At 37.0% G+C, this 12,699-nt stretch overlaps 1 protein-coding gene across 1 annotated transcript in view; it reads left to right on the plus strand.

The window, feature by feature from the left end:
- SLC39A8 (solute carrier family 39 member 8) overlaps positions 1 to 9,769 on the plus strand; it is a 72,670-nt gene extending 62,901 nt beyond the window's left edge. The window contains exons 7-9 of the mRNA XM_081082504.1: positions 5,345 to 5,552; positions 5,737 to 5,921; positions 8,262 to 9,769. Of these exons, the coding sequence (XP_080938630.1) occupies positions 5,345 to 5,552; positions 5,737 to 5,921; positions 8,262 to 8,411 (543 nt within the window). The 3' untranslated portion in view covers positions 8,412 to 9,769. The remainder of the gene's footprint in view (positions 1 to 5,344; positions 5,553 to 5,736; positions 5,922 to 8,261) is intronic.
- The last annotated feature ends 2,930 nt before the right edge of the window (positions 9,770 to 12,699 follow it).

A 12,699-nucleotide genomic window follows, 5' to 3' on the forward strand; every position in this document is an offset into this window, starting at 1 on the left:
ATGTTGTGTTGGCTATTCTAGATTTTTTGTCTTTCTATAGACACTTTAGAATCACAAAATATCCACAAAATAACTTGCTAGGGTTTTGATTGAGATTTCACTGAATTATAGATCAAATTGGGAAGAACTGACATGCTGACAATATTGAGTCTTCCAATCCATAAGAATGGAATATCTCTCCATTTATTTAGTTTTTCTTTTATCATAGTTTTATGCTTTTCCTTATATAGATTTTGTACATATTTTGTTGGATTTACACTTACGTATTTTGTTTTTGGGGGGAGCTAATATAAACAGTATTTTCAAATTCCACTTGTTAATTGTTGGGATATAGGAAAGCAATTGACTTTTGTATATTTTGCATTCTACAACCTTGCTATAATTGCTTATTAGTTCCAAGATCATCTTTGTCAATTCTTTTGCACTTTCTACATAGGTAATCTTTGTCAACAAAGGCAATTATATTTTTTCCTTCTCAATGTGTATATACCTTTTATTGCCTTTTCTTATCTTAGTACATTAGCTAGAACCCAAGTAACTTTCGGAAAGACACAGCAGTATTAAGTAGCAGAGCCAATACTCAAACTCACACCCATTTGATACCAAGGCACTTCCATACCCTTTAATCACTGAGCTATCTTGTATTCAGTGCTCCTTTCCTTAAATTAAATCTCACCAATCTATCTTTATTAGCAGATTCTTATGATATTATGTTATTTGTACTTATGTTTCATTAGGTTATCCTTCACAGGCATAAATCTTATGGGGTTTTTTTTGCATATAACTTTCATCTTTTGTTGTCATTTATACTTCCTTTTGCTATCTTCATTGCGTTTTTTGGTGGGTGCTACTTTCATTTTTGGCTTGTTTTTCTCTTTTTTTTTTTTTCAGAGCTCTTACTCGGCAAAATTCTTTCAGCATGGAATATGGAATTGGGAATTTAATATTTACCTGTAATGTTTGTTTGCTTTTATCTTCTTACTGATAAAACTTACAGACAATAAACCATAAAAACATTTTCATTAATAATGACTCATCTTGCCTCCCCCAATGCAGATGAGGTCTGATTGTGATCGTGCTGAACTTGCAACCATTAACCCTACAAAAAGTTACATAATACATCCTCTTTTCAATTCAGATCAAGCCCACAGGCAGCCTGCTTCTCCAGCTTTACCTTGTTTGTTGCTGATAATAACTCCTGAGTCATCACAAATTCATTTTTCCTCTTGCAGATTCTTACCCCATGGCTTTAATGTTTTGTGTTCTGAGTATTAAAACAATATATAATAAGTGCAAAAAAAATCCAGGACACCCATAAAATATAAAACCACACACAAACAAGGATTATTCATAGTACTATCTCCCAGGGAGAACCATGCTTAGCATTTTTGTATGCTTCATTCCAAATATATTTTCCCTGAGACCATTATAAAATTACTAGAGGCCCAGTGCACAACATTCATGCACTGGGGGCAAGAGGTCCCTCAGCCCAGCCTGTGCCCTCTCACAGTCCATGAGCCCAGCTTCTGGCTGAGCAGCGCTCCCCCTGTGGGAGCCCATTGACCACCAGGGGGCAGCTCCTGCATTGAGCATCTGCCCCCTGGTGGTCAGTGTGCATCATAGTGACCAGTTATTCCACTGTTTGGTCGATTTGCATATTAAGGTTTTATTATATAGGATAATAATTATTATTTTTACAGAAAAGGTACCCAATAGACATGCTGTTTTATAATGTTATTTTACCTTGGCAGTATGTTTTGGACATCTCTACATGTGGAAATACATAGTTATTCACCATCTCTATTACTCTGCATACTATTTCATTGCAGGTATAAGCCATATTTTTATAAACTATATTCTACTGAAGGATAGCCACGTGCTTTCTTTTTCTTTCCTCATCTTTCTCTCCCTCCTTATTCTTCTCTACCTCCTTATTTTTTATTCTCCTTTTCTTCATCCTTTCTATCTTTCTCCTCCTTCCATTTCTCTTCTGCTTCCTCCTTCCACCTCATGCTGCTCTTTCTCTTTTAGATCTTCCTCCTCCTTGCTTCAACTTTAACTGTTCTGCAGTAAGCCCACTTGTTTTCTTCATTTTGATTACTTTGTAGTTTTTCTTGCTTTTACTTTTTGCTTCTTCCTCCATATTTATGTTGAGTTTCTACTCAGTCTCTCCTCTACTTTTATAATTTCAGTCCATGATATTCTTTCCCTCCCCATTTTGATTATTCTATAATTTGCCTTGACTTTCATTTCCATTAATAATTAAGGTGAGAGATGTTAAGAACTTTGCTGATGATTACACAGTAATTCTCTTCAGAACCAAGCTAGAATTCAGTTCTGGATTTCAGACCTCTGTCTTTTTTTTCACTAGATTGAGTTGTCTCATCATGGCTGAGGATGAACATAGCTTTACATTTAGTGTACAAGTTAAACAAAGAAGCAAGCAAGCAAACAATAACAACAGCAAACAGAAATAAAAAAGAAAGAGAAAGAGAAGAATAGTCACTAACTTAATTAGAAGGACTTGAATTTAGTGTTCTCTCTGCTCAGTTATAGGCAAATTAAAAAAGACTTTTTTTGTGTGAATGTTTGCCTACTTTTGTTTATTCCAAAGCTATTAAAAATGTATAGCTGTTAACCTACCTAACAGTGCCATTGGAGACCTGAGCTTATAGAGCTAAAAGGGAGTATAATAAATAGATTCAATAATAACTGTACTTAGAGGTAAAATTATCATGTCTAATATATTAATTTAATTTCTTTTTCAGAATTAAAGGAGTTTGAACACAGAGTTTGTATATATTATGTAATATCAGGCATTCAAGACTTGGTCTTGTAGTCTCTTCCCTAAGTCATTATAGGTAAATAAAGACACTTAAAACTGTAATTGAAAAATAAAAAAAGAAAAGAAATAAAAATTTAAAAATCATAAATATTTGATTAGGTAAACCAAGCTGGAAGATTAAAACAACTGATCTTAGTATGCGTATCTTGGCAGTAAGTTTTTGCAAAGCCAAGGTCTCTTCCTCTATGGTTTTTCCCATGACCGCCTTTGTTTTTCTGTTGGCAGTAAATGCTTCCCGCATTTATTCCTAGCCATGTACTAAATCATAATTGTGTATATTTTTGTGCGTTTAAGATACATCAATGGTTAAATTAATTAAACCAGGAGGCCATTGACTGAGGTGGCTCTAATGCTATGGTGGCCCATGGAAGCAAACTCAAATCTAAGCCTGTAAATGCCTGAAAGGTACAAAATAGAGACCCAAGGGCAATCAGTCACAAACAGCCAGCTGGGTGGAAGCTACAGCCAATCAACAATTTGGCTTTACCTCGTCTCTATAATGGTGTCTCCCTGAGCTCCTGTCAGTGGAGCGCTCCTCACCACTTCCTGTTTGACGGGGCCTATTTGAATCGATATTTGCTCAAAAAAACTCTTTTTAACATTTTTAATTTGCTTCAGTTTGTCTTTTAACACTATAAAGTAACAAAAATATATTTTAAGACCAGATGAAATATTTTTATGCTGAGGAGATTTTGCCTATTAAAACCAAAGGAGAGTGAACACTTACCCCAACACTGCTTCAAGTGTTTAGAAGAGGTGTTTGAAAGGAGGGGGTGTTTTCCTGGGGAACTGCCTCCAGATCCTGTTCCAAACAAGAAGTCCCCGCCCCTCTGCCACCAGGCCTTTGGAGTAGTGAAATGGTTACTAAAAAAATAAAATTAAAAAAATCCCACTTCCTTTCTTTGTATTCTTGGGTAAGTTAACTAACCTTTCTGTGCTTTAGTTTCCTCAGCTATAAAATGATGATAACAGTTGTGCTTAATTCATAGACTTGTCCTAAAGGAATTAACTATCTAGGTGCTTAGAACAGTACCTGGCACATAATAAAAAACTATAGGGCTTTGCTATGGCTATTTCCAATGCTGTTATGAAGGCTGCTACTACTGCCTCTACTATTACTAGTACTAACAATCCTCCCTCCTTCCATATAAATGTAATAATTTATAGGCTCCAGATGACTTTGGCTGTGTCTACGAACAAAAATCATCCCCCAAAGGTGAATATTTGCCACTAAGGAAACAGTGAAAAGATGTATTGCAAGATCTAAAGTCAATTCTGAAAGCTCAGTCCCCAAAGTGTTTTGCGTAATGAAGTGATGTTGGAGTAAATGTAAAAACTCTCAGATGATTGCTCTGAAGGAAGTCTCTCTCAGCTGGATATATAGTGCACCTTTTAAAAAGAGTCAGTCAGGTACTTTACAGTCGTGTTTCTCCAAGGTAAATACACTTGTTGAAGATAGAAGCTGAATTTTATGCTTCCAGGCATTTCCTGTAACATCCAGCACACTGTTTTCCAAATTGCAGATGTTCAATAAATATGTTGATTAGCTGCTGAAGTAGAGTTGAGGGGCGGAGAATTAGGAATAAAATGTTCTCGAGTTAATTGTAAATTGCTTCCCTACTTAAAAATGATTTTGCATGACATTATCTTTTCCCCCCACCACAATTTCAGGAAAATGCTTTAGTTGGCATTTGACATTTGATTTTATACATTTTGTAAATTTCATGAAAATTTAAATTCTTAAAACGGGTTCATTGTAAGATTTTCTATTTTTATAATTGTTTCAAAATGGAAAGAAGTGTTAGTATAAAGGCAAGCTTGTTCCAATCACACTTTGTGAAATTTGTTAAGGGAATCGTTGAAATTAGAGCTGGTAGGACCAAGTTATTATAGCCTAGACACCCAGCATGGCACCTAGAAGACGGTGGAAATTTAATAAGTCATGGAAAAATAAATGAATCATCTAATACATTCTCCTCCCTTTACAGCTGAAGAACCTGAGGCCCAGATCACTTGCTCACAGTCCCATAGTGGTGCAGGAGTGACTAGAGTAAACATTCTTTGATGCCATCATGCTTTAAACATGGATTTCACACTTAAATAGTGACATGCAAAAGACTTTAAATTTAGCCTTTAAAATTTTTTTTCAAAGTATGTGAATAAATCAAATTCATAGATTAATAACTGTTACATTTCAGGAAGGCAGTGGTAGGAATTTGTTCATGTAAATCAAAGGATTATTTTAAGGGGAAAGTAAAATAAAATGTCTTTTAAGTGGCTTGTTCAAGGCCTGCCAATCTACTCATTTCCCTTTTCCCTACCATAAGTTTTCTTTTCTCTGTTACAAATGATGAGGGGTTCCCATCCGCTATGAAAGACTTTCTGTTGTAACCTTTTGTCTCCCTCAAGACATAACATATCTCCTACTTCTCTATATTTCTTACACTTTCAAGAAATGTTTTTTTTTTTCTGCTGATTGATTTTTCTGCCGTTTTACAGGATGATAAAAAGGAGTCAAGCTCATGCACCTGCTTGAAGGGGCCCAAACTGTCAGAGATAGGGACAATCGCCTGGATGATAACGCTCAGTGACGCCCTCCACAATTTCATCGATGGCCTGGCGATTGGGGCTTCCTGCACCTTGTCTCTTCTCCAGGGACTCAGCACCTCTATAGCAATCCTGTGCGAGGAGTTTCCTCACGAGCTGGGTAAGGGCTCTGCTCAGGCTGGGAAAGTCAGTTGCTTCTTGGTTTTTCAGTGGAATGAGACATTTCAGGTGACACACTTAAAAGCCCTGCTGATGGCATCAAAGTAAAGAAGCCCTTGTTAGACATTATCTTTTATCTCATCCCAAATTGAAAAAAAACTCTTGATATTTTCTTCTTCTTCTAGGGGACTTTGTGATCCTACTCAATGCAGGAATGAGCACTCGACAAGCCTTGCTATTCAATTTCCTTTCGGCGTGTTCCTGTTATGTTGGGTTAGCTTTTGGCATTTTGGTGGGCAACAACTTTGCTCCAAATATTATATTCGCACTTGCTGGAGGCATGTTCCTGTATATTTCTCTGGCAGACATGGTAAGAAATTTTAAATTTTTATCTTGTTTTAGTTTAAAATTTATGAATAAACATCTGGGTTACAATTTGACTAAGGATGAAAAGAAACTCTTTTTGTTGTAATTTAAGACATTCCTGGTTTAGCAGATAACTCTTTGAATAGTAATTTGAAAGGTATTCTCATTGATTCTTTTTTAAAAATATATTTTTATTGATTTCAGAGAGGAAGAGAGAGGGAGAAGGAGATAGAAACATCAGTGATGAGAGAATCATTGATTGGCTGCCTCTTGCACACCCCACACCCGGGATCGAGCCTGCAACCCGGGCATGTGCCCTTGACCGGAAATCAAACTGTGACCTTCCGGTTCCTAGGTCGATGTGTAATCACTGAGCCATGTTGGCAGGGTGATTCGTTAAGTTATGATCTTATTGATAGAAGAGGAAATGAATTATTCTTGCTGAAGTAGAGATATTTTCCCAAGGTTTTGTCTTGGGGTGGATGAACCTTGTATTCTATTAGTGTATGTCCCTTAGGGTTTTTTCCTTCTCTGTTGTGAGGATCTCACATTGGAAGAGGACTAACTTGTTTTGTAAATAGAATTTTGTTATTTCAAAGTTCTAAACAGTGAGAGACTTTTGGGGGAAACTGAAACTGGTAAATTAAAAGTAGACAATATGTACTTGGGTCAGTCTATACTTATATCTATATTTATACCTATGGCTGTGTCTTGTGTATTTATTTATTTATTTATTTATTTATTTATTTATTTAGTGTGTGTGTGTGTGTGTGTGTGTGTGTGTAAGAGAGAGAATATAAATAGTCCTGTGCATTTTCATATGCATCATGTATAGCTTTTTAGAAAATGAAGAGGTGCTAAGTGTATGCAAATCAAGGCGTATTTCCTTTGCATTTGGAACTGAATGTTTTAAATTACAGGCATAATTTAATAATTTAAGTTCCTTCATCTGCATTCTTAGCTCCAAATGATCATTGCTGAGCCCTGTTGGTTGTGCTGTTCAGCCCTTATAAGAGCAAGGATTACATCCTTTAGAGCCATCACTGCATTTACAGTTTTCTTCACAGAATTAGTGTTTCCTGTTCTATTGATGCTAGGTCATCACTTCTCCTTTCTCTGATATAAGAACAGACTCTATTAGAGTGGTTAATTTGCAGAAATAATACTGATAAATGATGCTGTATATACTTGCAGCAGTTTCATTCTTTTCAGAATGGTTTCACCCATTTTATCTTCGTACCGATTTTCTTAAATCAGGCACATGACTGACTGAGGGGACCTCTTGGATGCTGATGCTGGTACAATGCACCACTGCACACACAGCAAGCATTTCGGAATATGTTTTTAGGAGTGGCATTTGCTGATCTCCACATGGAGCCTTTTCAGTAGAAGTTACCTGCTGAGAAAGAGTAGATCTTAAGTACAGAACTTGGGGGTTTAATTGCTTTCACTGTAATGAGACTGTTATAGTCTTCAATCCTAGAGCAGTGCATAATTTACTTAAAAACCTTGTAATTTTGTGAGGGGCAGAGCAAGCAAAAATACACAAATTGAAAAGAACAGGGTTTAAATGTATAGTGATTACTAAAAAATGATTTATTCAGCCACCAGGCCTGGAAATTGATAGGCCACTGGGCATGCTGGTGTGAACAAGCGGCACCGTCCCCTCACTCATGGGGCTTCCTGTTTACAAAGAGGAGAAGCTAAAGTTCAATAAAGAAACAAAAACCACACACATGACTAAGTAATTACACATAAAAATATGTGAAATAAAAGATAAAGCAATATATCTGAGAGATGAAAGTAAAGGAACCTAATGTAAGTTAGAAGGGGCTAAGAGAAGCCTTTCTAAGAAAGTATGGTTTAAGTTGAAACCTGAAGGATTTAGCTCATTGGAAAACTGGAGGTGGAAAAGCTCAGTAAAAATTTTAGCAGATGTGAAGATTTGAGGGAGGAAAGAGGCTCCATGTGTTTGAGGCCCTGAAAGAATGCTGTGATGGGCTAGAGAAAGAGAGAGAGAGAGAAGAGGGAGGGAGAGGAGAGAGAGAGAGAGAGAGAGAGAGACAGAGAGAGAGAGAGAGAGAGAGAGAGAGAGAGAGAGAGACAGAGAGAGAGAGACAGAGAGAATTAAATGAGGTAAATCCCATTTCACTGGTTAACTAATTAACTCACTGAGGAACACTATTTTAGTACTTTTATTTATTTTTTGATATTTAATAGAGCTAGATATTCCTAAAACACCAAAACATCTGAAATAAATGGTTATTTCAGAAGTCTATAAATGACTAGTTGATGTTTTACCACAAGATGGCGACAGTTATCTAACAATATATCTCTCTTCTAGTTTCCAGAGATGAACGACATGCTGAGAGAAAAGGTAACTGGCAGAAAGATTGACTTCACCTTCTTCATGATTCAGAACGCTGGAATGTTAACGGGGTTCACAGCCATCCTGCTCATTACTCTGTATGCAGGAGAAATTGAATTGGGGTAGCAGGAGATGAAAGATGGTGTTGTAATGAAGGCATTTAACAAATAAAAACATCTCCAGAGGGATTTTAAGCTGATCCTCTTTAGTTAAAAGATAATTTTTTTTCAACTGTAGGTCAAGAAAACTAGCTATTGCTTTCAGATCTGGGAAATAGGCTATTATTTGTTATTAAAAATGTTTCAAAAGATTATAGTTCCAGTCTGAAAAGCCTTGAATGCAAGATCTTTGGGAAATACTTTTTCATGTATCATACATATTAGAAAATCATCACAAAGCAAGAAACATGCAGTGTATAGTCACTTAGACACCAAAAACCCAGAGGAGAATCCAAGCTAGGTGGTAGAAGCTTTTAAACCTCTGGGTAGGATCAAGAATTCAAGAGGTTTCAGTGTGGTGTTCTTTTAAATTGATTTGTTCTAGTACTTTCACGAGCAAGTACATAAAAATGTGAAGGCTATCAAAACGTACACAACACAGACACAAAGGATTCCCAGGCCTTCCTGAGCCCAGGAATGAAGTATTGCTCACAGCTTTTGTTGTGTCATACTTTAGTTAGGCATTCATAGGACTGTTTTGAAAACCATCCAATATAAATTATGAAATCAATAAAGCTTTGCTAGCCTTAGTAAATTTAGACCGTCTCTGATACTTATCTCTAAGTGTAAGCTCTACCAGATTTCACAAAAAGTAGGAATTGCTTTGTATGACTTAGGTTGTGGATGCACCAAACAAAAAGAGTCTGCAAAGCTGGTAACTGATGGCTCAGTTTTCATGTATAATGTCCTTGCTTTATGTTGGTTTTCAGAAAAAAAAAAATTGAATGTAATTTTAAGTAATTTTCTTTTAAAGATGAACACAATTATTTAGCAAAGGATGTTTTAAATAAATGCAAAACAACAGCTGGACTGCTGTATGTTGAGGACTGATTATCTGGAAAACATACGTTCCTTATGGGATTGAGATCATTCAGAAAAGCCCTTTTTTGTGTTCATTCTACATTTTTCCTCTATGGTATATGTTGGAAAAAAATTCTGCACATCATGGTTATTTTTCTACCTTTTATAAAAGATAGAGCCTGTTTTCTCATTTAGTAGGCACAGAAAGTTGGTCTGAAATTGACATCCTGCCCCCAATTCACACTCCCAAGTCACTTAAGGAAAGATGATCTAACGGTGAAGAAAATGATTTATAAAAGCCAATAATGACCTCAGGAATTGCATTTTCCCACAGAGTATAAAATGGTGTCTCATAGCAATAATGCAGGTCTGACGGGTGTTTAACATGCATGTGAATATACATTTCACTTTATGACTGACAATTAAAAATATTGTTTGACCAAATAGTAAACACCTTTGAAACCATGTATTGTGTCATTCATTATGAATTTTCGTATGTATCTTTTTTGAGTAACTTTCATATACTGGGTATTATGAGGGGGATAGGTAAATAGGAAGTTGGTGACGTGTTTCTTTCAGGGACATTCAGCAAATAAAAATGATAAAGTTAGTAACTCTTCATTCAAGGCAGTAGGCATAGAATCTATTTTTATCATGTCATCTGTTTACAAAATTTTAGGAAATAATCTTACCTTTTCAAAGCACAGATTGTATGTCTGGGTTAAGAAACTATTTACAACATGATATTAAAACAATAGATCATTGCATATATGGACTGTTTGGGTGCTTCATGTTATCTTCTCCATGTGTTGACCTTCTGGCCATTTTCCTCAACTATGAGTTGAACACAGACAATACAGCATGAAGGGACAAAAAGCAAAAACAAAATTGCTACTTATTGAAGACTATGTGTGTTGTCTCCAATAGGTAGGAAATGGATAGCCATGATTAAATTTATATTATCCAAGATACCTATTTGACAAAGTATAACCCTATCAGTCAACATATATACTGAAGCATTCAGTTGAACATTCTCTAATCTTTAGACTTTAATGATGCTATGACAAACTAAAAATGACTCCAGTGCATGATATATTGGGTTACATACTTTTAGTTTTGTATTGTTAAATTTTTAAAAATGCCCAGAAATCGCTGGCATTTTTTGAGTATTGTATCATATCCTGTCTTAGTCTGTTCAGGCTGCTATACAAAAATACCAGACTGAGTAGCTTATAAACAACAGATATTCATTTTTCACAGCTGTGAAGGGTGGAAGTTCAAGATCAAGGCACCAGCACATTTGGTGTCTGGTGAGAGCCTGTTTTCCGATTCATAGATGGTGCCTTTTCAATGTATCCTCATGTGGTGGAAGGGGCAAGGGATCTCTCTAGAACCTTTTTGTCAGAGCACCAGTCCTACTCCTGAGGGCGCCACCTAATGACCTAAGCACTTCCCGAAGCCTCCCCCGAATACCATCGCCTTTGGGGTTAGAGTTCAACATATGGACCAGGGAGAAGACACACATTCATAACAAAGAAGACCCCTTACTACCTGCAGAATTGGAGATTCACACCAGGCTATTCCCATGCTCATGGGTTTGTGGATTGGAGGTCAGCTGATCTAGCCTGGGCTATTGCTGGGTGGCTCAGCTCAGCTTCAGGCTGGGGGTCTGCTAGGCTGGGCTGCTGTAAAAAGAGGTGCAAAGTCATGTGGCAAAGAGCATAGGTGCATAATTCTAGTACAGGGGGAGAAGGAGAACAAAAGGATTCAATCTACCTTAACTGGTTTCTATAGGCTATTTAGTATTTCATTTTACCTGGTAGAAAATACATAATATCAATAATAACTCATTAGAAGTTTCCAGAACCATTTCCTTGTTCTAATGCAAATATTTATTCAGATTCCCTTTTATTAGAACATTATTTCCTTTCCTTTGCCAGTGTACGTTATGTGTGGATAGTCAACATAGGTATTTTAACAGGGCCAATTACTGATGGCCTATCTCTCCTCCATCCTCTGATTGGAGTTGTCTTCCTTTGGGCCTTTCTTTGATATTTATCAGTAGGCTATCCTAATTTCCAGGTGCTTTGTTTGGTTAAGCTCCATTACAGTGCAAGAGATTCTTAACCCAATAATACATAAATTCCCTAACACTGATGTTGCTATAGCTACTGTTTCACTGACATGCTGCCTTGCCCCAGCTGTGGGTGGCAAATGTGTTAGATCACATTTCCCTTAGCTTCCTTCCTGTGCTGAGTATACACAAAGCATCCTTTCATGGTCAGACAACTTCCTATACTGGAGGTCCCCAACTTCTCCATGTCCCATAATCAGTGATGTTACTAGTAACATTTCAGTGAAGCTAAGGCGACACGATAAACCGAAAACTCCAAATACCTGCTCTATTCATTCTAAGACAGGCATTTCCCCCAGATTTTAACATTTCCAAGCGACATGTTACAATCACTAGCAACCAGGTGGCATTGTTGAGGTTGTTATAGTTGTGTGAAAGTGAAGAGAATCTGTTGGAATCTGGGAAGGCCAAGAAAATGCCAGGATCACTGTGTTTGGGATTTGATGGTGTGTAATAGCAGGCACTTAAACATGTCAGGCTCACTTTCCTTCCTACAGAGGAAGTGTGGCAGAAACAGTGCAGGGCTGGAGACACTGCGAGCCCGGGCTCCTTCGATCTTTCATCTAGGGCTTCTGACTTCAAGATTACTTCATGTTCTAAGATGTTTGCTGGAGGGATCCAGCTGTAGAGTCCAAATTCTATGTAGTTCAGGAGGGTTGTGCAGAAAAACAAAAAATTCACACCCAGTGCTTCACCCCTCTTAAAGGAGCGTTCTCAGAAATAATATACATTTCTAGCTCTATTCACCAACCAGAATGAGTCACACGGTCATATAAATTTTCAAAAGAAGCTGGGAAATGTTGCTTTTATTTGGATACACTGCACCAATAAAATCAGGGTTCTGCTACTGAGAAGCAGCAAAGAATGGACATTGTGCAGACTAGTGGCCACCCTGGTACAGACAGGCTTGTGTCTAGTTTACTTGGGGGAATTATTGTTCCAGATGGTTCTGACACAGCCAGTTCAGGAAACTGCTTCTTCTTTTAGGAATTCTCATGGCTTCTTTCAGAGTAATTCCATGTCACCTTGACCATTTTAATTATACTGACCCACATAACCAGTCTTACCAACAGTATTGTTCATACAAGTTGTACTCATCTTTGTACTTTCTGTCTCAGCCTGTTGTGAGTGCTACATGTATTTTTATACATCCTGTGGTTTCCAAAGGATGGTCTAAATTTTAAGAAAACAAGTAAAAAAAACCACCAAAAACCCCCAAACCTCCTTTTTAATGGACTTTGATCTTTCTGTTTAAAATTCT

This window comes from Myotis nattereri (genome assembly GCF_964212035.1).
Source record: "Myotis nattereri genome assembly, chromosome: 1".
Taxonomy (NCBI): Eukaryota; Metazoa; Chordata; class Mammalia; order Chiroptera; family Vespertilionidae; genus Myotis; species Myotis nattereri.